General features: G+C 38.6%; 1 protein-coding gene across 2 annotated transcripts in view; it reads right to left on the bottom strand.

The window, feature by feature from the left end:
* Positions 1–26,817, bottom strand: part of Wdr37 (WD repeat domain 37) — a 224,605-nt gene that overhangs the window by 85,289 nt on the left and 112,499 nt on the right. For both annotated transcript variants that reach the window (XM_090389395.1, XM_090389396.1), the window contains exon 5: positions 3,889–4,077. In XM_090389395.1, coding sequence (XP_090245521.1) covers positions 3,889–4,077 — 189 coding nt within the window. The remainder of the gene's footprint in view (positions 1–3,888; positions 4,078–26,817) is intronic.

The following is a 26,817-nucleotide window of genomic DNA, read 5'->3' as shown; positions in this document are numbered from 1 at the left end:
ATATTGTGCACGAAAGTTTGGTGAAGCCAGATAAAATACTTTTACCTCCACTGCATATCAAGTTAGGCATAATGAAGCAATTTGTTAAAGCACTGAATAAGGATGGCAACTGCTTTAAGTAACTTTGCAGTAAATTTCTTGGTTTATCTGATGCAAAACTTAAGGAGGGTATCTTCATTGGTCCCCAAATTAGAAAATTGGCTTTAGGCTGTCAGTTTGAAACTACTATGACTAACATTGAAAGGGAAGCCTGGATTGCTTTTAAAAGCACCATGGAAAATTTTCTAGGAAATCATAAATCACAGGATTATGAGAAAATTGTTCAAAATATGCTTGAAAAGCTTCGCAATTTAGGTTGCAATATGAGCATCAAAATTCACTTTTTGCATGCCCATCTTGATTTTTCCCCCGAAAATCTTGCACAGTTGAGAACGAAGAACAAGGGGAGAGATTCCATCAGGACATAATGGAGCAGAGGTACCAGGGAAGGTGGAATACAAGCATGATGGCCAACTACTGCTGGTGTTTAAAAAGAGAGAAACCTAGCACTGTACATAAAAGAAAAACGATTAAAGGTTCTTTTCAAACAAAGAGACAAAGGTCTGATTAATGAAAGTTTCAGAATTTTGATTAATACTTGTTAGTATTTACGTATTTTTTGATATATGAAAATGTAATTCATTCAATTTGTCATTACTAAATATAATAAAGTTATATACTTTCATAAAAAACAATACTTTTTTATTTGTTAAATTGTGATGTATCTGGATGTGATAGAAAAAAATCCAAGTGATCTGAAATCACAGCAACACATTTCGGCAGTAGGACCTATTGAAATTCAAACCCCAGTGAACAAACTTAAAATTGTAAACTAGTTGCACATGGAAGACTGCTGCACAAATTGGAGCAGTGTGGCATTGAAGGCAAATTGCTGGTAAGGATAAACAGACGGTTGAGTGGGCGAAGACAGAGCGTTAATCAATAGACACTGCTCTTCGTGGACTAATGTTGTTAGTGGAGTACCCCAGGGTCCACTGTTGCATCCCTTGTCGTTTTCTGTATTTATAAATGATATGGATGATGGTATATCAGGCTTAATGTCCAAGTTTGCAGACGATACAAAGGTCGGCAGGGTTGTTAATGACACTAATGACAGTACACTGCTGCAACAGGATAAAGAAAAGTTGAGCAGATGGGTTGAGAGGTGGCAAATGAAGTTTAACATTGACAAATGTTAAGTACTGCATATGGGAAGCAGTAACCCCAGAGTAATGTATGAACTGTGTGGTAATACACTGACAGTGGTAGAGAGTGAAAAGGACCTGGGGTAATTGTGCAGTCAGATATGAAGTTTTCTGAGCAGTGCAGACAGTCTGCAAGAGTAGTTCATGGTGTCTTGTCAAGTTAATGATATACAGGAATTTTTCTAGCAGGGATAAGGAGGTGATTGTCCCCTTGTATAAGGCAATGGTTAGACCACACCTTGAGTACTGTATAACAGGTATGGAGGCCTCATTTTAAGAAGGATGTAGAGCTGTTGGAACGAGTACAGAGAAGGGCAACAAGATTAGTGAATGGAACAAAGGGTTGCTCTTACGAAGAAAGGCTTAAATTTTGCAAATCATTGTGTCTGGAGACTAGGCCCCTGCGAGGTGATCTGATTGAGATGTATAAAGCTTTGAATGGTTTGAGCAAGCTCAATGCTGATGGGATTCTTCTTCTTGCTCAGAATAATCGCCTGAGAGGGCACAAATTCAAATTAAGGAAAGACAGTTGTAGGATAGATGTGCAGATGTTTGTCTTTAGCCAGTAGGTGGTTGATTGCTGGAACAAACTTCCATCTGTCATTGTAGAAGTTGATAGCTTAAACAGATTCAAGGCAGAACTAGACAAACATTTAGAGCAAGTGAATGGGTGAAATGAGAAGGGGATGTGTGTTTTTTTTTTTTCTTCGTGGCTGATGCTATATAAGCTTGCTTTCTTGCATATGTGCCCTTGCTAATGTGAAGACTTCATCCAGACTTGTCAAGAAAGTCAATTTTTGGACTGTATTGCTACTGGGATGTGTTGGGTGTTTCAGTATAACCTATAGACAAAGCATCAAGCATGCAGTGGACTTCAAAATCATCACCAAGGCCCAAAAAGTTTTGTTTACATTAGTCCAAGATCAAGATGCTGCTGCTGATCATGTTTTTCTACAAACAGGGTGCAAGTCACAAGTAATTTGTACCTGAAGAGGATAGAGTCATTGTTATTTTCTAAACACAAGTGTTTCAAGGACTACTGAAATGCATTCTCCAAGTGAGGCCAGAATTTCAAGAGAAAAGAGGCTGGTTCTTGCTGCACAACGCTGCCCCTGCCCACTGTGTGCTTGTCAAGACAATTCTGATAAAACATGGCATTATACAGATCAAATATCTACCCTACTCAACTAATCCGGCACCAGCAGAACTCTTCCTCTTTCCCAAGGTGAAAACTACCCTCAACAGGAATGATATTTCAGAATGTTGAGGTCTCTTTGGTTGCACTCACTGACTCTTTTCAGAAACTTTTAAGGACAGCATAATAAGTGCATTCAATCAGGTGGTGATTACTTTGAATTAAAATAAAACCATTTTTGAGCTCCTTCACTCTGTGTTCTTTTTATTGCACTAGTCTGGGAACTTTATTGCCATACCTCATAAATTTTATGAATCTGAAGTACTGCCGAAGTCATCAAATGCAGATATTGTTGGGATATCAGAGACGTGGTGTCACTGAGATAAGGATTCAGAATTTGAATATGAGGAATATAATGTGTACAGAAAGGGAGGTAGTGGGGGGGGGGGTTATGCATATAATTCAAAAGCACATAAAATCTAAGGCAATGCATCCAGTAGCCATGGGTGGCCAGTGCAACATTAAATCAGTGTGGTGTGACATAAGCACTGGGATCATTCTTCTTTCTTTCTTTTTCTCTCTCTCTCTCTCTCAGGGTAACTCAATTTTTTTTTGGCTGGTGCAGCATAACCCTTAGGCTTCCTTGTACCATTTTGCTAATAATAGAACAAAATGAGAGTAGGCGTGTGTTATAGGATTAATGACAGTAATGAGTATAACAAACAACTGTGACAAAGCAGAGGAGCCAATAATTTCCAGATATTGAGTGGGCCATGTGAGTTGTCACTCACACAGTAGCAAAACTTGTGTATTTATTAGATGAATGTTTTCTAAACCAGAAAGTCAGAGAGGCTACGAAAGAAAGCAATACTGTTGATCTGATTATTAGCAGTGACCCTTCATGCATTAAGAATTTGCAGATAAGATGCCAAATGGTCTCTGACAGTTTTTAAATTCTATGCAGAGAGACCAGCCAATGAAATTACCAAAAACAAATTCAAAATGGGAAGCATTCAAGAAGGTAATCATGGAAGCTATTAGACTTCCTATAATAACCAAGAGATTTCTAATCAATACATTATATTCCTAAAAGAATCAATGATTAGTGAATTTGTATAAAATATATTCAGTAGTGTATACTGCTATTGCGAGTTGCAGTTTTGGGAACATTTTTGGAAATAGTAATTTCTGCGAGGAGGAGGAGGAGGTGTGTGTGTGTGTGTGTGTGTGTGTGTGTGTGTGTGTGTGTGTGTGTGTGTGTGTGTGTGTTGAATGAATTTCTTTTCCAATGAAATCAAAATCTTCATTTGTTCTTGAAGGACAGGAATGTCAGATCTAGCACAAACAGTTAAACAAAAATAACGTTGAGTTTAAAAGTGATATTTGCCATTAAAAATCTCTCCCTCATCCACCTGTAACTGCTTTGTATGTATATATGTAAATAACAACAAATCCACTTTAAATACATGACTCCATGTCTTAAAGAAACTTTCCAAGTAATAAATTTACCTGCAGAAGCTGTTGCTAGTATAGGCTGCCCATGTTTACAGTAACTCACTTCCCATACTCCATCACGGTGTCCTCTAAACTCAGTAACTAATCTACACCCAACTGCAGGTGTTTTAAATGTAGACACAATTCTGCTGGTTGATGCTTTCAATTTATATGTGCTTTTAATTTTTTGAGATAAATGGCTGGCTGTAAAGAAAATATATCTGTTAAGTCAACAATTTTCAAAATAAATATTCTGAAATATTTAATGCTTACAATCCACAAAATAAAAATTACCTGAAGAAAAGTTACACTGAGAAATACCCATAAACAAATGACCAGAAAAGATCCAGCAAAAATCAACATGATATATCAATTACTATTATGAACACAAATTAGATCTCAGACAGAACAGAACAGAACATAGATCTATTAGTATTCAAGTCATTTCTGCTGGTTATCTGCACACGTTAGCAGTTAATATGAAAAAAATAATACGAGTGCAGTTAATACTTTTGATACTTTTACTCCTATAATAAAAAGGGATACTTGTAATTTCACCCAAGTCCCTTGAAAAATTGTATAATGAATTCGGTGACCAGTAAATACACATGAAAAAAGCCCACACGAAAATTCCACACAGAAAAAACCCCCACTGTCATAAATGCTCACAAGAAAAATGCTCATTATTTTTAGTTTACAAAAAACAAATTATTTCATATTTCAAAATAAAACAAAATATTGAATTCATATATTTTATTTCTACTTCTATACGAAGTATTTTAATATAACTTTTGATATAAAACTTTTGCTTTTAATATAAAATAGAATATTTGGATGTAAATGTTTGTAAGGGAAATTACAGGAAATAAAATGTTCTGGTTTTATTGCAACTAAAGCTTTTTATTTTATTTATAAAAATAAATTATATTTTCTCTGTTTTACAAAGTGAACAGTCAACACTTTCGTTTTTTATCAACAAACAACTAATTCAGACATATTTCAGCGATTTATTAATTTTTAAGGATTTGAATAGAATTTTCATTACTGTAAAGTATTTCAGTTTGTCTTCTACCTGCTCATATTCTGCACAAATGTGGAAACAAAGTCATGAGTACATCATATTTTCTCTTTTTTAACCTCTAGACAACCTGCCTGTGCATTAGCCAGTATCAATTTGTGGCAAGCCAAGTCCCTCTTCAGTCCATCAAACAAAAACCACACGTTGAGATGACTGCAGTGGAATAGGGAATTAAGTGCATTGTGAAAACCCTCACAGCAGTTTGTAGTTTTAGGCGACCATTCAAGAACTGCAGCTTGATGATTCCATATTCTTATTGGAAACTGGGGATCTCTACCTGATGCACCCTCAATGTATGTGGAAAAGAAGTACGTGAGTACCTCATTATAGCTATCTTCATCTGGAAATGTGGTGGCAAGCTCATCAAAGACACTCCTCACATTATGGACTGGGACAAAGGTTAATGCAGCAAGAGACTTCAGCTTGAGCTTTATATCAGTTTCAAATTCAGTCTTCAAGTCAAAATTGCTGAGTTTCCTGATGTGACTCTCACACAGATGGAAATAGCACCCTTTGACCTCAGCGTGTGGAAAGGCAATACTCACCACATTCATTCGGTCAATGATATACAGGAATTTTTCTAGCAGGGATAAGGAGGTGATTATTCAATTGTATAAGGCAATGGTCAGGCCACACCTTGAGTACTGTCTGGAGGCCTCATTTCAAGAAGGATGTAGAGCTGCTGGAACGAGTACAGAGAAGGACAAGATTAGTGAATGGAACAAAGGGTTGCTTTTACGAAGAAAGGCTTAAGTTTTGCAAATTACAGTGTCTGGAGACTAGGCACTGGCGAGGTGATCTGATAGAGGTGTATAAAGCCTTGAATGGTTTGAGCATGCTCAATGCTGATGGGATTCTTCTTCTTGCTCAGAATAATCACCTGAGAGGGCATAAATTCAAATTGAGGAAAGACAGATGTAGGATAGACGTGCAGAAATTTGCCTTTAGCCAGCGGGTAGTTGATTGGTGGAACAGACTTCCATCCCTTGTTGTGGAAGTTGATAGCCTAAATAAATTTAAGGTTCAGCTGGACAGGTATTTCGAATGAACAGAGGGGTGAAATGGGAGTGGTTTTTTTTTTTTTTTTTGGCTGATGCTGCATAAGCTTGCTTTCTTGTATCATATGCCTCTGCTAATGCAAGCCTTCTCAAAATCCACTAAAACCTTTTGAGGCACCAGATTTGGAACTAACATCTTCATGATTTCAAACATGCTATTATAAATATCCCAGTTCTTTTTCTGTAACAAAATGTAAATACATGGCAGATATGATTTGCCCACCTTGTCATGCCACGTATTCAGTTGGTAAAACATGTTTGGAACTTTATCAAACGTGCCATCTCCATAAATTGTATCTTTGTTCAATTCAACCAAGAGTTCTTTATCACATAAAACCAGAATTCTGTCTGAATCATCCACACCTGAATCATGAAGTATCAATTTACGGTACTTCTCAGGAATGTCAAAATTTATTATTGTTGGATTAGGCAAATGCCCGTCTTTTCTGTGATTGAGAAGATTTCTCGCAAGGGATGATTGTTTGGGTATATAGGCCAGTACATCGTTACTCAACTCTGACAACGCATTCCCCACCACACTGCGAGGAGTAGAACTAACTACTCTCATGTATTCCATCATTTTGCTTCTGGCAAAGTTGGCTTCTGCTTTTTGAGGACAGGAACCATGACAATGTGCAGCGCTTACGGACTCATTTCAAAAAGAGTAGGGGAACAGCAAATGCCAATTCAGAAGAGCAATGTGCATAGAAATATCTATAGTGAAAGCAAGCAAAATTTGTAACTAAACATCCATAAGATAAAGAAGTGGGGAGATTAATCTGACTGCCTCTTTTGAACAGAATCAAGGAGAGAGGATTTTCAGGCACGCCACCCCAGATGACAAAACAATATTCCATGGTAGGGTGGATTTAGATTTGTAAAGAGAAAGTAGTTGCTTAGAAAAGTTACACTGAGACAACAAAAGAAAACCCAGTTTTTTTTATGCAGAGGAAACAATATTTGTGACATGCCTGTGACAAGAAAGATTAGCATTGAGAAATATGTATCCCTAATAGAAATATGTGATCTCGTCTAGAAATCTGAATCCGAAAATGAGCACAGAAACAGTACTCTTTTTGGTGAAAAAGAAGACAGGACTGGGTGCTTGGAGGATCAAAGTTAATTAAGTTTGCTTCATCCCAAAGGAGAATTATATGAAGATCAGCATTTAAGGAATTGGTGATGGATATTCCAGACATTAAAGATGTTTGTGGAGTGCAAAGTTTCTCAAACTGGAATGTGTAATGTATCATGCTGTCATCAGAAAAAGTATAGATAGGATTTCTAGTCACTGGAAGAAAGTCATTAATATACACAAGGAGAAGTGTGAGTAAAAGAACTGAACCTTAGGGAACACCAGCATTAGTGGATCATACTCAAAGGCAGAGAGTCATCTACCACTGCCTATAGCAGTCAGAGAGAAAACAGAAGATGGGCATTTAGAAGCCCTACACAAAGATAGACATTTAGAAGTCCTTAATGCCAAACATGATCAGGAATGTCAAGCGCAACTGCTTGAAAGTTTCAAAAACTTTATCATGTCGGTTCAAATATAAGTAACATAAGCCAATATATCACCAGTGGATCAGCATCGAATGAATCCAAATTGGAGACCACTAATCAGATGGAAGGTTGAGACAGCTTAAGAGTTGCTGGAATTCTCCATTACCTCAGAAACAGTAGAGGTAAGTGCAATAGAGCAATAATTAGACCAGAAGAATTTGTCATACTTTTCAGGAACTGTTAGGATATTAGCAAAACTCATAATCAGAAGGAAAAACATCAGTGTGGAATAAGGAAGCGTTAAAAAAACAAAAAAAAGTTCTCACATCAAGAGGGCAAAGAATGGGGACAAGGAGTTTTTCAGGGAGGAAGAGGGCAAGTCAGATGTGTGTGGGAGAGTCTTGGACAGCCCAGCTGGTGTTGCAGATGAATTGAATGGGTGCTTTGCATCTGTCTTTACTGATGAGGGACCCTTCACGATGAGAGGAGGCTGTGAGGGTGGGGCTGAGCCATATGAAATTAGTGAGTGATGTTGAAATTATAGATGAGTGTTTATTGGAAACATTTTTGAGCATAAAGGCCAGTAGGGCTCCCAGAGTTAAAGGCACATACCCTGTGGTTTTGAGGGAGAGCATGAGGGAGGGTATTGAGCCATTAAGGTTAGTTATGAGGACACCTTTGGACTCACAGGAGATTCCTTTGAATTGGATGGGTGCCAATTAGGGCTTGCATAAAACCGAGTTTAACCGAAGATTACTCTTAAAACCGATTTTCTCAGATTTAGGGAAAATAATTAAAAATTTATAACACATGTATTTATTTTATCTTGGGTAGATTGTACAAATTGTAATCAAATCTTTTAAACAAAATCTATCACCTCTTATAGTAAAAAAAAATAAAAAAATTAAAATGCTCCAAAAAAATAACCAGCTTGAGATTAATACAAAATTACAAATTGTATTCAAATCTTTTGAATAAAAACTATCTTCTCGTATAGTAAACAAAAAAATAATAATCCCTATAATAATAATAATAAATAAATAAAAATAATGTGAAAAAAAACAGCTTGGGGAAATTACTATTTATTGCTCAGCTTCTTCCTGAAAACGATGCTTTAAAAAACACAGTATATTAAGCATTTTTCCTGATAGACTTGACCTTATTTTTGTGTTAAAGAGACCAGTGATCAAAACACTCTCTCAGATTGGACACTTGGTTTAATGGTCAGCAGTGCTCTATAAACTTTCTCCAGTTTTTCACTTCTACTGCTAGTTGCCTCCAAAATTTTAAATTCTTTGCTGATTTCCAATTCACTCAGATATTTTGAAGGCTCTTCAGTTAGTCTCTTTATTACACTATCATACTCTCGCATGAGTGTATCTCCAACATCAGAACTAGTCGAGTCTGTTTTCTTCTAAAAGAAGAGTTCGTTTATTTTCAGTTTCTTCTTCAACGCTAAGACTCCTTCGGAATGTTTTGCAAATAATCTCTGATAAATCTCTTCAGCATGCTTTTTCAAAACTTGCTTACTCGGAAAATCAAAAGTTCTTGAACCTGAATCTTCTTTCCTAAACTTTTTTGGGGTTGTGTAGATAGCTCAGCAAAGCCACAGTTTGACAATTTCGTCTTGCATTGTAATGCTGCAAAAGGCTTTGGTGAAACTTTAAAGCAAATGGGTTTTCTGCTGTATCAAGTTTAGCAAGCAGAAATTCTATTGAAGACTCTGCTTTAAGTATCTTCTGAGGTTATAGCCTTCAGAATCATTTCAACTGGTCGCAAAGTTTCACATAGCAATTCAAGTGTTTTCCAGTCATCGTCAGAGATAGTTTCAGTTGACAGTACTGCACATAGAGAATTTGTAATGCAATTTTTCAATTTCAAATATCTCTCAATCATGTAGAATGTGCTATCCCATCTAGTCTTGCAATCTAATATAAGTTTATATTCTTTCCCATTAAATTTTGCTTTAACAAAATTTTATATGTCATTTTTGGTAGGAGATTTTCGAAAAAGCTTGCAAATTTTTCTGACTTTGTTAATAGTTTGTGCAATATTGGCCATTGGATTGAAGAAATAAATGAGCTCATCGGTAAAGTCGGTTTGATAAAGCATGCCTTGCTATCTTTCTTCAACTTCTTCATCATCACTACTTTCTTCATTATTTTCATTTTCTTCATTGTCTTTGGGAGACTCAGAGACTGTGGCACCATAATTGATTACTTTTTCATAAAGTACATCTATAATTGACAGATGTATACAATGGGCTATATATTGTTGATGATTAGGCATAATTTGCTTGCCAAACTTAATAATCATTGCTGCTCCATCGGTGGTGCAGGCAACAATATCCTCATCCAAGTTCGAACCAAATTCCTTCAAGTGTTCATTCACAATTTGCTCAGTTCTTCTGCTATCAAGTGAACCATTAATCTCAAATAAGACCTAACAACCAATGATTGTCTTTTGAATGCACATTTATATTCATATACCTTTTATTTTGTATAGACGTATATTCGTCTAGAGTCAATGAATACCGTGCACCCAAAACCAATGAATTTTTGAAATGCTGAATGAGGAGTTCTTTCTTAGTTTTATAATAATTCAGAACCACATTTTTAATTCCCTTCACTGAGGCTGGCGGTAATTTATCGTATTTATTTCTCTGAAGGTGAAGGCTTGATTGTATAAACTCACTCTTGGCAATTGAATTAAAAGAAAATCCATCAAAAGCAGCTAATTTTGAAATCTCTTCTTCCATAGATTTTTTTAATGATAAAAGTTTTCTAATGTTTTTACCATTTTTATGAGAGGTTCACTGTTATCTTGTTTAATGTCAATCTGATGCATTTTCTTTAAATGCAACATCAAAGATGATGTAGATCCTCCAGACGACTTTATTATCTTCTGACATTTCGAACATTGTACTTCATCTTTGCTTTTTCGAGCAAAATAATTCCATACATTTGATTTCATCTTAGACATATTAAGAGTAATAAATATTAATTAGTGGGAATTTATATCACCGACAATAAAAATACTGAAGATAACAAAGGCACAATACTATGTATCACTCCCGCAAGCACTGAATGAAGAGTCTAAACAAGGCAAGTTTAAAAATTTTCACGAAAGAAATTTTTTATTTATTTACTTGCAATTTTTTTTCCCCCAATTAAATTATTGTATTTTCAAAATTACATAAAAGCTAAATTTGGTGAAGCTGCTTTTTGGAGAACATTTGATCGCAAATTTAACAGGAATAAAGAAGCAAAAAAACTTTCTACGATTGAAATTTGATGCAATAGTCAGTGAATCTTTTTCTAGTGGGTAACAATCAATAAGGCGCGTTCCATAACTTGCCTGGCGAACAAGATAGATGGAATGGAGAAATGTTGAGCATTTTCTTTTACGCTATCACTCCGACTCACTCAGTCGTAAATGAGTACACCTGCATCGTGCCATGATACAGTTGGGAAGATAAAAGGTACCCCTCCTAGATTTGGGCCACTTGCCCATGAGATTCGTACCTAAACATAAAATAAAATAAAAAAACATGTTTAAAACAAAGCAGTTGAACGATCCAGACAAACGAACGAAAAAAAGAAAATGTTCGAGGGCTAACTAAGAAAATATTCGAATCCGGTTTTAGAAGCTCGGTTTCGGTTTTAACAACTCAATATGAAAACCGGTTTGCAAGCCCTAGTGCCAATGTATCACAAATATAAAAAGCTTCCAAGAGTGAAGTTGTAATATGGACTGGTAGTCTGACTTCAGTGGTGGGGCAAGTTTTGAGGACAATGATTGAGAGTGCAGTCCAGGGACATTTGGATGGATATGGCATTCTGAACAATGCACAGCATGGTTTTGATGAGGGTGAATCATGCATAACTAACTTAGTGGGCTATTTTGGCATAGTTGCTCATGAGCTTGATTTAGGGAATAATTTCAACACAGTTTATTTGTATTTTGGCAAGCCATTTAACTCGGTCCCTCGTGAGAGGTTGCTTGAACAGGTTGGGATTATTGGTGGGATTCTGGGATGGATTGCTGGGTGGCCGCAAGGCAGAAGATTCTGATCGGTGGATATCCTTCAGATTGGTGTGGCATCAGGAGTGGGGTCGCTCAGGGATTGGTTCTTGGACCACTGTTGTTCCTCATTTTCATAGATGACATCGATGAGGGGATAGTGGGCATGATGTCAAAATTGGCAAAGTCATTGGTGATCGATCCTGGGCAGCACTCCCAGGATGACTTAGACAGACTTTGGAGGTGGCTGGCAGCTATGTTTGGTGCTGCTGAAAATTTCTGCATATAACGGAGAGTCCCACGAACTGCCCTAGCAGCCTGTGTGCACTACTCAGATAACTTCATGTCTACTGTACAATCATCCACTGGTCTTTTTCTTTCTCCACCATACTCAGTATGGTACCAATCAGTTTAATGTTATTTTGAGATTACTTCCATCCATAAGTAGTACCTCGCATTTGTCAATGTTAAATCTCAATTGCCACTTCTCAGCCCATCTGCCTAATTTTTCTCAATTTTGTTGCAGTAGCATATCCTAATACTTGTCATTAACCATCCAGCCAACTTTTGTATCTACATATATTTATTAGTGCACTATCATTAATAAATAATGGAAATAGTAAGGGACACAGCACTGAACTCTGACAGACTCCTCTAATAACATTCATCCAAGAAGAATAGTGCCCATTAATGACCACTGTCTTCTGCCACTCAACCAGCCATAGCAGTAACTTGCTCACAATGTCACAATTCCAGGTTTCTTAATCAATGAAGATACTGCTGATAATCAGATCAAGAGAGCTGCTTTCGTTTGTTACCTCTCGAACATGCTGATGTAGTAAATAGTCATCCAATAAATACAGAAAAGTCCTGCTACTGCATTTTGGGTGACCAACCAATAAGTTCCAAATATCTAGAGTTAAAATACCCCACAAGACATTCTGATTTACTGGCTCACTATTTGTTTGCATAGCTTTTCTTTACACTCATCACAGTTTATTGGCATATAAACACACATGCTCTCATTTTTGCATTCCCAGTGTATTTTATGTCAAGACCTAAATGACTGAACACTGTGTATTCCAACTCATGTCAAATGAGTGGACTGCCTTAGATTCTAGGTGCCTCTTTCTCCTCCTCCCTTCCTGTCCAATTACACATACGTACTCACTACATTTGCATTCCACAACCCCGTGTGAGAGTGACACCATGTATCTGATATCACTATGTCTGCATTTGATGATTGAACCAATACTTCAGATTCATCAAAACTGTTTAACATACTCCTTGCATTAGTGTAGAATGCAAACATACATGCACTTGCTTTTGCGCCTAGTAATTCTAACACACCCCATTGTCTTTCCTTGTCTTATGAGGAATCGGACAGGCATTACAATCCCTGACACTTTGCTTCCAGGTTACTGCACATCGCAATAGAAAAGATGCAAGAAGCAATTTCACTCTGCTCGCGGCTACTGTTAATCTATCAGTTTTCCAAACCCACCTAACAGCTAAGGTGAACGCTAAGCTTTTATATATATTTGGTAGTTTTATTGACTTAATTGTTATGCTAAATTATTTTCTATAAGTAGCTTTATAGTCCTAGTCAAGCTCCTTGATTTATTTGAATTTAGATTTAAATTGTACAAATTGGAGCAGAATGGTATTAAGGGTAAGTTGCTACAATGGATAAAAGGATGGTTAAGTGGGAGAAGACAGAGGGTGGTAATTATTGGGTGCTGCTCTTCATGGACTAATGTTATTAGTGGAGTCCCACAGGGTTCTGTGTTGGGTCCACTGTTGTTTTGTATATTTATCAATGATATATCTTTATCAATGCGGAAAGGTTGGCAGGGTTGTTAATGACAGTAATAACAGTGTGCTACTGCAACAGGATCTAGATAATTTGGGCAGATGGGCTAAGAAGTGGCAACTGAAGTTTAACCTTGATAAATGCAAAGTACTGCATATGGGTAGAAGTAACCCCAGAGAAATGTACCAACTGTGTGGTACTACACTTAACGTGGTAGAAAATGAAAGACCTGGGAGTAATTGTGTAGTCAGATGTGAAGTTTTCTGAGCAATGCAGACATGCTGCCAGGGCAGGTCATGGGGTTTTGTCAATGATATATAGGAATTTTGCTAGCAGGGAAAAGGAGGTGATTGTCCCTCTGTATAAGGCAATGGTCAGGCCACGCCTTGAGTACTGCGTACAGGTCTGGAGTCCTCATTTTAGGAAGGATGTCGATTTGCTTGAGTGTGTACAGAGAAGGGCAACAAGATTGGTGAGGAGAATGAAGGGATCCTCTTACCAAGAGAAGCTAAAGTTCTGAAAATTGCTTATACACCTCAATCAGATCACCTGCATGGTGATCTGATTGAGGTGTATAAGTCCTTGAATGGGTTGATGCTGAATTCTGATGGGATCCTTCCACTTGTTCAGATTACGAACCTAAGGGGGCATAAATTCAAATTAAGAAAACACAGATGAAGAATAGATGTGCGGAAATTTGCCTTTAGCCAGCGGGTGGTTAATTGCTGGAACAAACTTCCATCTGTCGTTGTGGAAGTTGATAGGCTGAATAAATTTAAGGAGGAACTGGACAGGCTTTTGGAGGGAATGGTGTGATTTTTATTTTTTTTATTTTTTTTTTGGCTGATTCCACTACTACTACCACTACTACTACTACACCTGCAGTAGTGTGTACAGTGGCAATGCAGCCGGTTCTAAGTCTAAGATAGGGATTTTGAAAGTTAATACTTAGTGTCCACAGACACTATTGTTTGCAACTTGCTGCCATTGTTATACGATACAGAATAGCATAACATAAATCCCGAACTTCATAGTGTAAGGTGTAACGTAAAACTAAACAGCGAAATACATAGCACTATATTAGAGATCTGTTAGATTAGTATAGTATTATCGATTAATTGGTAAAATTTATTAATCTTATTAAAATTTCATTTTTAATTAAATTAAACAGAATCATGACCCCAGAATAGAGCAGCAAAGTAGCAGTAGTACTGTGGCTCGTGGGAAAAATGAAGGTGGTGATTCTCCAATGCATCACAGTCTAAAAAAAATGTACGTAATGTGAAATGTTTGCAGACCTAGACATATCTAGAACAGGACAAGATCTAGCCAAGGAGGATGTCTTTGTGTGTGTGCTAGTTGCAGAGACTGAAGAAATTAGTCGCCAAGTTAGTGCACTGATGGGTGCTTATGACAGTTTGAGGTGTAGGGTATATGCCCACAGAGAAATTAAAATGATGGGCCCATGAAGCTCTCAGCTGCCCAACTCAATGTCAGAGCTCACTACTGTGCATCAGGCAACACAGCGGCAATCTCCAAGGCAGAATGCGCTGGTCCCACAGGAAGTAGCTATTGTTGGTAATTCCATTATCGGGGAGACAGGGAATATATTATGCAAAAATGATAGGTGGAACAGCACCAGGGTATGTCTACCAGGGGCAAAAGTTGATGATGTTGTAGGGCAAATATCATCTTTTAAGGGCACAAAGGTGATATTGTTGTATACGTTGGCACTCATGACCTTAAGAGTAGGAGATTTGCAGATTTACTTAACAAGTACAGGTCAATGCTGAAAAAATGTCGCCAGTTAGGGTTAAATTTGGAAGTGTCTGCAATTCTGCCCAGACACGCTAGGAGAGAGTATGTGATGAGAGCCTTGTCAATAAATTTGGCCCTGGACAGATTGTGCAAGGCTCACGGTGTAGAATATTTTTCAGCATGGTCTGTGCTTGCTAACAGGAGAGACTTGCTTCTACAGGGATGGGATACCTTTCAATAGAAAGGGTACAAGAATATTTGCTGATGCTATCGAGGCAATGTTAGGTGGGTCGGAAAACTGCTAGCTTGGAGGGGATTCACAGACTAAAAGAAACAGTAGTCGCAGGCAGAGGCAAAAGTGTGTGCTAGTTGCAGTGCTGTCTTCCACTGCTTCCATTAGAATGAGCACCAGCCTGTAAAGCAAGGCGCTGGGGATTTCAAGAGCTGCTGGAAGTCATCATGGATCAAGTGACATGGGTTGTTTTAGGGAAACTAAGAGTAAGTACAAGTGGATGTATACTTGCATGTACACCAATGCTACAAGTATAGTAAATAAATTTGATGCATTTTAAGTGCTGATCAAGGCATCAAAAGGCAGATATTGTAGGGATATCAGAGACATGGTGTCAAACAGATATAAGCAGGAAAGAATCTGAATTTGGGGAGTGCAATGTGTACAGAAAAGAAAGAAAAGGTACGAGGGGTTATGCTGTTAGTTAAGAAACAAAATCTAAGGAAGTGCATCTAGTTGACATGGGTGGACAGTGCAATGTTGAGTCTGTTTGGTGTAACATAAACACTGGGAAAGGAATATGAGAGTAGGAGTGTGACATAGGCCTAATGACTCTGATGAGTACAATGAACAGTTGTGTAAAGAAATAAAATAGGCCAGTAAATCAGAATGTCTTGTAATTAGCATATGATGAAAGAAAGCAAACTTATGCAGCATCATCCAAAAAAAAACAATCCCAATTCACCCCTTCGTTCGTTGCAAATACCTAACCAGCCAGCCTTAAATTTATTTAGGCAATCAACTTCCACAACAAATATTGGAAGTGTGTTCCACCAATGATCTACCCGCTGGCTAAAGGCAAACTTCTGCACATCGATCCTACATCTGTCTTTCCTCAATTTGAATTTATGCGTCTCAGGTGATTATTCTGAGCAAGAATCCCATCAGCATCGAGTATGCTCACACCTTTCAACGCTTTATATACCTCAATCAGATCACCTCGCAAATGCCCAGTCTCCAGCCACTATAATTTGCAAAACTTAAGCCTTTCTTCGTAAGAGCAACCCTTAGTTCCATTCACTAATCTTGTTGCCCTTCTCTGTATTTGTTCCAACAGCTCTACATCCTTCTTAAAATGAGGCATCCAGACATGTATACAGTACTCAAGGTGTGGCCTGACCATTGCCTTATACAAAGGGATAATCACCTCCTTATCCCTGCTAGAAAAATTCCTGTATATCATTGACAAGACACCATGCAGTGCAGATGGTCTTGCAGACTGTCTGCACTGCTCAGAAAACTTCATATCTGCCTGCACAATTACCCACAGATCTTTTTTGTTCTCTACCACTGTCAGTGTAGTACCACAGAGTTGATATGCTACTCTGGCGTTACTGCTTCCCATATGTAGTTCTTTACATTTGTCAATGTTAAACTTCATTTGCCACCTCTTAGCCCATCTGCTCAACTTTTCTAGACCCTGCTGCAGCAGTGTACTGTCATTAGTGTCCTTAACAACGCTGCCAACCTTCGTATCATCTGCAAACTTGGACATTAAGCTTGATATACCATCATCAATATCATTTATAAATAGAGAAAACAATGGACCCAACACTGAGGGACTCCACTAATAACATTAGTCCATGGTGAGAATGGGCTTGACACACCCAGGGTCCTGAGCTAGATATCATCATTCTTCTCTTTCTTGATGATTCCTTTCTACTTCTCTCTCTCTCTCTCAGGGTAACTCGGGAATTTTTTTTTTGCTGGTTCAGCATAAGCTTCAGGCTTCCTTGAACCATACGGCTAATAATAATAATAATAATAATAATAATGAGCAGTGACCACTGATTACCATTTTCTGTCTTCTCCCACTCAACCATCCCTTCATCCATAGCAGAAATTTGCCTCCAATGCCACAATGCTCTATTTTTGTTGAGCAGTCTTCCATGTGCAACAGTATTAAAAGCCTTTCTAAGATCCAAATATATGATATCAAAGTTATTCTCTGCATCCAGTTCCTTTGTAACCACATTATAGTATCCAATCAAATTGGTCAGGCAAGACTTTCCTTTAACGAAACCATGCTGTGTCCGAGCTATAACTCAAGTTTTGTCTACATGATCCTGCACTGCTTATTTAACCAGTACGTCCATTAATTTTCCTGGAACAGAAGTTAAACTAACAGGCCTATAATTACTTGTGTCGCCCTTTGATCGTCCTTTGTGAATTGGGGTCACATTTGCAGATCTCCAGTCCCTGGGTACCTCTCCCCCGAGTCTAAAAAAGCTCTCAGAATTATGGCTAAAGGTTTGATTACTTCCTTTGCTCCCTCCTTTAATATAACTGGATAGATTCCATCCACCCCGGGTGCATTTTTTATGTTTATCTTCAACAATTTCTATACCACTTTCCTCTCAGTTCTTACAAAATCATCTAGCTCACTGCCAGAGTTCAATTCACCTCTGGCATTGCTCTCCTTGAATAACTCCTCATGTGTGAATGTAGATGCAAAATACTCAGTTTGTTAGCCACCTAAGCAGGATCATCAACAGTTGAATCATCAATATCCAGTGGACCAATCTCATTTATCTCTTTGCTTCTAGAGTTTACATAGGTAAAGAACTCTTTGCTGTTTTTTTTTTTGCATCCTTTGCCAAACATTTCTCATTATTTGCCTTTGCCTGCCTAATCTCCTTTGTGACTTGGTTACAGACCAGCTTATATCTATCATAGGCTTCCATGTCACCCATTAATTTATATGCATCCCATGAATTTTTCTTTTCTCCCATATGTCTCATTAGTTCATCTGACATCCATTTAGGCCTAAACCTTGAACAATATTTCTTAGTTGGTATGTGAAGCCTAGTAGCTTCCAAGATAAATTCTTTGAATGCTTCCCATTTTGAATTTGCTGTTGGTCCCACTGTATAGAATTTAAATACTGTCTCAGACCACCGTAGTCGCCTTTACAAAAGCAAAAACCTTTTCCTTTACCCCTGATGGTATTTACCTCTTTGAGTAAATCTCACTTCAGCACACTGATCACTGCCACCCAGTGGTTCCTTTATCAGCAGATTCTTAATGCATGAAGAATCACTAATGATAATCAGATCAAGAGTATGCTCCCTCTAGTTGCTTCCCGAACATGCTGATGTAGAAAACAATAATCCAATAAAGCCTTGCTAGTGTGTGAGTGACCAACCCACAAATTCCAGTCAATATCTGAGAAATTAAAATCCCCCATTATAAGACTCTGATTTACTGGCCCACTCTATTTCCCTGTATAGTTTCTTATTATACTCAGAGTCATTTGGCCTATAACACACTCCTACTCTCAATTTTGATCTCCCAATGCTTATGTCACACCAAACTGACTCGACACTGCACTGTCAGCAATGTCGACCAGTTTCACTTCCTTGGATTTGGTGTGTTTCTTAACTAATAGCATAACAAATTCCAGTTCTGCATTCCTTATATCTGCATGACACCACGTCTCTGATATCCCAACAATATCTGCCTTTGATGTTTTGAGCAATACCTCAAATTCATCAAATTTATTTACCAAACTCCTAGCATTGGTGTATACGCAAGTATACCTGCACCTGTTCCTATTCTTAGCTACCCTAATACAACCCATGTGTTGACTCCCAGGAGTCTCTGAAATACCCTGCATCTTGTTTTCCAGGCTGCTGCTCATTCCAATAGAAGCAGTGCAAACATCTCTTTCACCTCTGCCAGTGGCTACTGTAAATCTATTAGTCCTTGATTCCCCCCCCCCCAAAGCTAGCAGTTTTCTGACCCACCTAACACTGGCTCGATAGCATCAGCAAATATTCTTGCACCCTTTCTATTTAAGTGTATCCCATCCCCGTAGAAGCAGTCTCTCCTGTTAACAAGTACAGACCAGATTGAAAAAAAAATTGGGGATTTTAGCTTTCCAGATATTGACTGGAACTTGTGGGTTGATCACTCACACGCTAGCAAGATGTTTGTACATTTATTGGAGGATTGTTTTCTACAAGATGTTCGAGGGGCAACCAGAGGGAGTAATACTCTTTATCTGATTATCAGCAGTGATTTTTCATGCATTAAGAATTTGCAGATAAAGACTAGGTGATAGTGACCACAATGTACTGAAGTGGGATTTACTTAAAGATGCAACTACCATCTAGGGTAAAGGGAAGGGTTTTTGCTTTCGTAAAGGTGACTACAGTTGTCTCAGACAGTTTTTAAATCCTACACAGTGGGATCAACTGATGATGTTACCAACAGTGAATTCCAAATGGTAAGCCTTCAGGGACTTAATCTTGGAGGCTACTAGGCTTTTCATATCAACTAAGAAATACTGTTCAAGCCTAAATGGATGTCAGATGAATTAATGAGGCTCGCAGCAGAGAAGAAAAATGCATGGGATGCGTATAAATTTTCAGCCAGCACAGAAGCCTACGGCAGATATAAACTAATCTGTAATCATGTCACAAAGGAGGTTAGGCAGGCAAAGGCAGATTATAAGAAATCTTTGGCAAAGGATGCAAAGAAAAATAGCAATGAGTTCTTTACTTATGGAAACTCTAGAAGGTAGGGGATGAATCAGATTGGTCCACTTAACATAGATGATTCAACTATTGATGATTCAACTATTGATGATCTTGCTCAAGCAGCTGATAAATTGAACGAGTATTTTGAATTTACATTCACACATGAGGAGTTATTCAAGGAGGGAATTGCCAGAAATTTATCAAACTCTAACAGGGAGCTAAGTGATTTTGTAATAACTGAGAGCAAAGCGGAGGAGAAATTGTTGAAGTTATATATAAAAAAGGCAACTGGGGTGGATGGAATCTATCCAGTTATACTGAAGGAGGCAGCAAGGGAAGTTAGCAAACCCTTAGCCATAATTATGAGATCATCCTTAGATTCAGGAGAGGTCCCCATGGACTGCAGATGTGCAAATGTATCCCCAATTCACAAACTGGGTTCAAAGGGTGACAAAAATAATTATAGCCCTGTTAGCTTACCTTCTGTTCCAGAGAAAATAATGGAGTCACTGGTTAAAGAGGATTTTTTTTTTTTTTTTTTGATTTGGTAGTTGTTGGCGCATCGGCTTCTGTGGCCATATTGCACCTCCCAAGGTTTTTGCAGTACTTTGACCCAAGCCCGAGGCGGGAATCGAACCCGCGACCTTTGGGTTGCCGGGCAGGTACTTTACCCACTCGGCTAGCCCGGTCGGCCGGTTAAAGAGGTGATAGAGTATTACCCAGACAAGACTGCAGTAATAGTTCAGACACAGCACGGGTTTGTTAAGGGGAAGTCTTTGTCTGACCAATTTGATTGAATACTACGATATGGTCACAAAGGAACTTGATGAAAAATATTTTGATATCATATACTTGGCTTTTAGGAAAGCTTTTGATACTGCTGCACATGGAAGACTGCTGTACAGATTGGAGAGGTATGGCATTAAGGGTAAGTTGCTACAATGGATAAAGGGATGGTTGAGTGACAGATGACACACAGTTGTAATAAATTGACACTGCTCTTTGTGGACAAATGTTATTAGTGTAGTTCCCCAGGGTTCAGTGTTATGCCCATTGTTGTTTTGTGTATTTATGAATGATATCAATGAAGGTATATCAGGCTTAATGTCCAAGTTTGCAGATGACACAACAGTTGGCAGGGTTGTTAACGACAGCCCAGACAGTATGCTACATCAACAGGAAGGATCTAGAAAAGTTGGACAAATGGGCTGAGAAGTGGCAAATGAAGTTTAACATTGACAAATGCAAAGTACTGCATATGGGTAGCAATAACCCAAGAGTAATGTACCAAGTATGTGTTACTACACTCAGGGAGGTGGAGAATGAGAAAAAAAAAAACAGTGAGGGTAATTGTACAGTCAGATATGAGGTTCTCTGGGCAGTGCAATCAGGCTGCAAGAGCAGGTCATGCAGTTTTGTCAATGATATACAAGGAGATGATTATCCCTTTGTATAAGGCAATGGTCAGGCCACACCTTGAGTACTACGTACTTTGTATTTTAGGAAGGGAAGGGCAACAAGATTGGTGAGAGGAACAAAGAGGTGAGCTTATGAAGAAAGGTTTAAGTTCTGCAACTTGCAGCATCTGCAGACTAGGCACCTGAGAAGTGATCTTTTTGAGGTATAAGGTCTTGAATGGTTTGAGCAGGCTCAATCCTGACGGGATACTTCCCCTTGCTCAAACTAAGGTGAGGGGTCATAGATTCAAATTGAGGAAAGACGGTTGTTGAACAGATGTGTGGAGGTTTGCCTTTAGCCAGCGGGAACAGACTTCCATCAGTAGTTGAAGTTGATAGCTTAAATAAATTTCAGGCTAAATTATACAAACATTTGGAGTGTGCAGATAGATAGGGGTTTTTTTTTTTCTTTGGCTGATGCTGTATAAGCTTTCTTTCTTGCATCATATGCCTCAACTAATGCTAAAACAGTGCCTTGATAGCATTTGCAAATATTCTTGTACTTCTATTTAATTGTATCTCATCACTGCAAAAACAACAAACAAAGTCTCTCCTATTAACAAGCACAGACCATGTAGAGAAAAATTCTACTCTGTGAGCCTTGCACAGTCTTTGCAGGGCTGAATTGATTGAGATGGCTCTTATCATATATTCACTCCTATCATGTCATGTCTTGAAAGAATTGCAGACACTTCTGAATTTAATCTCAACTCATGACATTTTCTCAAAATTACTCTATACCTGCTAAGTATCTTCAGATTTATTATTCTTAATGTCATTATTATCAACAAGTACAACAATATCAATCTTTAGTGCCTTTAACTCGGCAGTAGTGGTGGTAATCTGACAGTTGACACTCGAAAATAATGATCTGCATTGACAATTAATCAATTATTAAAAATTTTTTATACCATCCTAAATGTAGTCAAACTTCTTATTGCAATAGTTAATAAAGCACATTTTTATGGTTTTTGTGCAGAAATCTTTCACGAGAACTTGTCAGGTTAAAGACAATAACTGGATGAGATCTATCCAGTTACATTAAAGGAGGCGGCAGAGGAAGTAAGCAAACCCTTAGCCATATTTATGAGAGCATCCTTGGACTCAGAGGAGGTCCCCACGGACTGGAAATGTGCAAATGTATCCCCAATTCACAAAGAGGATTGAAGGGTGACACGAATAATTACAGACCAGTTAGTTTAACTTCTGTTCCAGGTAAAATAATGGAGTCACTGGTTAAAGATGCATTGCAGGATCATCTAGACAAGACTGCAGCAATAATTCAGATACAGCATGGCTTTGTTAAGGGAAAATCTTGTCTGACAAATTTGATTGGGTATTATGATGTGGTTACAAAGGAACTGAATGCAAAATATAATTTGGTATCATATACTTGGATTTCAGGAAAGCTTTTGACCCTGTTGCACATGGACTATACAAATTGGAGCAGAATGGTTTTAAGGCTAAGTTGCTACAATGGATAAAAGGATGGTTCAGTGGGAAAAGACAGAGGGCGGTAATCAATGGGTGCTGCTCTTCGTGGACTAATGTTATTAATAGAGTCCCACAGGATTTGGTGCTGGGTCCACTGTTTTTTTGTATATTTATCACTGATATTGATGAAGGTATATCAGTCTTAGTGTTGATGTTACAGATGATAAAAAGGTTGGCAGGGTTGTTAATAAGAGTGATGGCAGTGTGCTACTGCAACAGGATCTATAAAATTTGGGCAGATGGGCTGAGAAGTGGCAACTGAAGTTCAAACATTAACAAATGCAAAGTACTGCATATGGGTAGAATAAACCCCAGAGAAACGTACCAACTGTGTGGTACTACACTTAAGGTGGTAGAAAATGAAAAAGACCTCGGAGTAATTTTGTAGTCAGATATGAAGTTTTCTGAGCAATCCAGACAGGCTGCCAGGACAGATCATTGGGTTTTGTCAATGATATACAGGAATTTTTCTAGCAGGGAAAAGGAGGTGATTGTCCCTCTGTATAAGGACATGGTCAGGCTACAACTTGAGTACTGCGTACAGGTCTGGAGGCCTCATTTTAGGAAGGATGTAGATTTGCTTGAACGTGTACAGAGAAGGGCAACAAGATTGGTGAGGGGAATGAAGGGATCCTCCTACCAAGGGAGGCTTAAGTTCTCCAAATTGCAGAGGCTGGAGACTAGGCACTTGCGAGGTGATCTGATTGAGGTGTATAAGGCCTTAAATGGGTTGAGCACGCTGAATTCTCATGGGATTCTTCCACTTGTTCAGATTATGAACCTAAGGGGGCATAAATTCAAATTGAGGAAAGACAGATGTAAAATAAATGTGTAGAAATTTGCTTTTAGCCGGTGGGTGGTTAATTGCTTTTTTTTTTTTTTTTTAATATGAAAACCCCGAACACAAGAGGTATTAGTACCTATAGTACTTGGTACTGTGCTTGGGTTGGAGGTTGCGAAGACGAAAGAAGCTATTTGTTGACATTAGACTTGAAATTCTATAGACTGCAATTTTCATAAAATATATATGAAGGAAGGTTGTTCCCCAAAATGGCAGTTGAATGAATAAACGAGGAAGATGAAAAGTTGGTTCTGCGTGTTTCAAGTTGGACAATAAATAGCTCTTTACTAGTGATGGCACATGTTCGGACTGATTAATAACTGCTTTACAACTGTTGCGAGCTTTAGTGTAGGCAGAAAATCTGTGCAAGGTCATTAGTAATTGCAAAAACCTCAGCATCTCGACCAGCTGGAGTTGTGAACATTAAAATCACCAAGGAAAATTACCTCCTGTTAGGAAAGTTGGACACGAGAAAGTCAAGTTACAAAGAGTCGAAGTCAAAGAGCTCCAAGTGATTAGTGGAGTTGGGAGAACGATAGAGACAACAGATGAATTTGACACAATGAGGTAGAGAGATTTTAAGCCAAAGAAGATCGAAGAGAGGAGATTCCAAATTACCAAGTCTCTGACAGGGAATATCAGAATGGACATATGCACAAATACCACCTTTGAGACGAAAGGAATCATACAGCGAATAATATGGGCAACTGAGATGAGCAGTAGTTGAATCAACCGATAACTGAGATTCTGTCAGAAAAAGTACATGGGGTTTGGCAGACTGCAAGTGGAAATGGACATAGTCGAGATTAGAATTGAGACCACGTATATTTGTGAAATGATCTAGGAAGTGTTTGGGAAGTTTAGATCTTTTCACAGATAAGCTTGCTCTATTAGTTTAACAATTCATGGTGTATTCAAAAGTAAGAAACGGTGTGGAGGGGGGAATGCTGCGTGAAGTAATGAAATTTTTGGATATGGTGTATACGTGGTAAGAATACACCCAGATCCTTGACATAACGTGGCCTCGACAATGCTCCCTGCATACACACACTACTCGGACTTCCTCCAGTCACTATCTGGCAGAGTAGAGGCAGCAAGATTATACACTAGCTGATCTGGAAGCCTCCTAAAGAGTTACCAATAGGTTTGGTCCGGTGTACTAACTAGCGGCCGGCCTGCGAACACCGATTTAGAGCTGTACCCTCGAAATGTAAGGAAGATTGGATCTCGCCATGTTTATCATAACCACAAAATTCATCAGTCATAACTGCATGATGGAAGTGGGGAAGGGTTGATCGGAACTTAGCTCTGGAGACTAAATATGGGTTACACCATTTCAAGCCTCTAATAAGCAAAGTAGTGGTATTGCAACGGTTGATGAGAGTCATCTACCACCTAGTATTGCCTGGTAACACAGGAGTGGCATTCCTCAATGTGGTGTGGGCGCCACACCTCGACTCCTGCTTACGTCGGTTCACCCCTGGGTGGTCACCCACAGTGCTTGTGCATGAAGGTTATACCCAAGATTACTAACAGTCCCACCATCATGAAAGTACAAGCAGCGGATTTGGCTGTCACAGACTGTCCGAGCTTCACCAAAATTGGGTCCACTTGACTTGAATGTCACCTGAATATCAGTTCCATCAGCATTTTAGACTCTGAGGTAGCAAGCACAGCTTGTCTGGCATATCTAAGAGAATGTCTGTGACAACCTCAAGGACTAAACCTACTGGAACGAACTTCCATCTGTCGTTGTGGAAGTTGATAAGGTAAATAGATTTAAGGAGGAACTGGACAAACATTTAGAGGGAATTGTTTAGTAAATTTTTTTTTTAACAGAGTAAAAATGATAACACAACACCTGATATTCTCATCAGACTGTTGCTACACTGTGGGAAGCAAGGTATGTAGTTTCAAATTTTGTATGATGTGCAGCACCCCAAATTTGAAATACCTGAAAACAGAAATAACAAATTGTATCAAATATACTGGATGTACATAAAGTCCTTAAGCCTTTTGGAAAGAGCAATAAAATCTAGGAGGTAGATGACTCTCATGAACCGGTGCAATACCACCACTTTGCTTACTGGAGGCTTGAAATGGTGGAACCCATGTTAGTCTCCAGAGCCAAGTTCCGGTCAAACCTTTCCCTTCTCTTCTATTATGCAGTATGACTGATGTCTGAGGTTATGATGGACATCATGCCAAGATCCAAACTTCCTTCTTACATTTCGAGGGTACAGCTCTAATACAGTGTTCGCAGGCTGGCCAGTAGTTATTACACCGGACTGAACCTATTGGTAACTCTCTAGGAGGCTTCTGGATTAGCTAGTGTATAATCTTGCGACCTCTACTCTGCCAGATAGTGACTGGAGGGAGTCCGAGTAGTGTGTATGCGGGGGGGGGGGGACATTGTTAACCCCGCTATGTTAACGCTATGGGCATATTCTTACCATGTGTATGCCATATCCAAAAATTTCACTACTTTATACAGCATGTCCCACCCCTCACTTTTCTTACTATTGAATACACCATGAATTGTCAAACTAATAGAGTAAGCTTATATGCAAAAAGATCTAAACCTCCCAAACTCTTCCTTGTTCATTTCACAAATATACGTGGTGTCAATTCTAATCTCAACAATGTCCATTTCCACTTGCAGTCTGCCAAACCCCATCAGAGGGGTGAAGTGGAAGTGGGTTTTTTTTTTTTTTTTTTTGGCTGATGCTGCATAAGCTTGCTTTCTTGCATCAAATGCCTCTACTAATGCTAATGCTAATGTACTTTTTCTGACAGAATCACAGCTACCGGTTGATTCAACTACTGCTCATCTCAGTTGCCCAAATTATTCACTGTATGATTCCTTCATCTCAAAGGTGGTATTTGTACTTATGTCTGTTCCGATATTCCTTGGAGCTTTTTGATTTCCTCTCTTTTCAACTTGACTTTCTCCAGTCCAACTTTCTTAACAGTGAGATAATTTTCCGTGGTGATATTAATGTTCACAACTCCAGCTGGCTTCCATTCCCTAGACACACACAGACCCAGCTGGTCAACGTGCTGAGGCTTTTGCAAATATTAATTACCTCGCACAGATTGTTCATTTACCTACCAGAATACCGGACAATCCTAACCATACAGCGAAC

Source organism: Mastigoproctus giganteus, unplaced genomic scaffold (genome assembly GCF_048544385.1).
Source record: "Mastigoproctus giganteus isolate SK-2022 unplaced genomic scaffold, ASM4854438v1 scaffold_15, whole genome shotgun sequence".
In the NCBI taxonomy this organism is placed as follows: domain Eukaryota; kingdom Metazoa; phylum Arthropoda; class Arachnida; order Uropygi; family Thelyphonidae; genus Mastigoproctus; species Mastigoproctus giganteus.
This window is presented reverse-complemented; position numbering and strand designations above follow the sequence as displayed.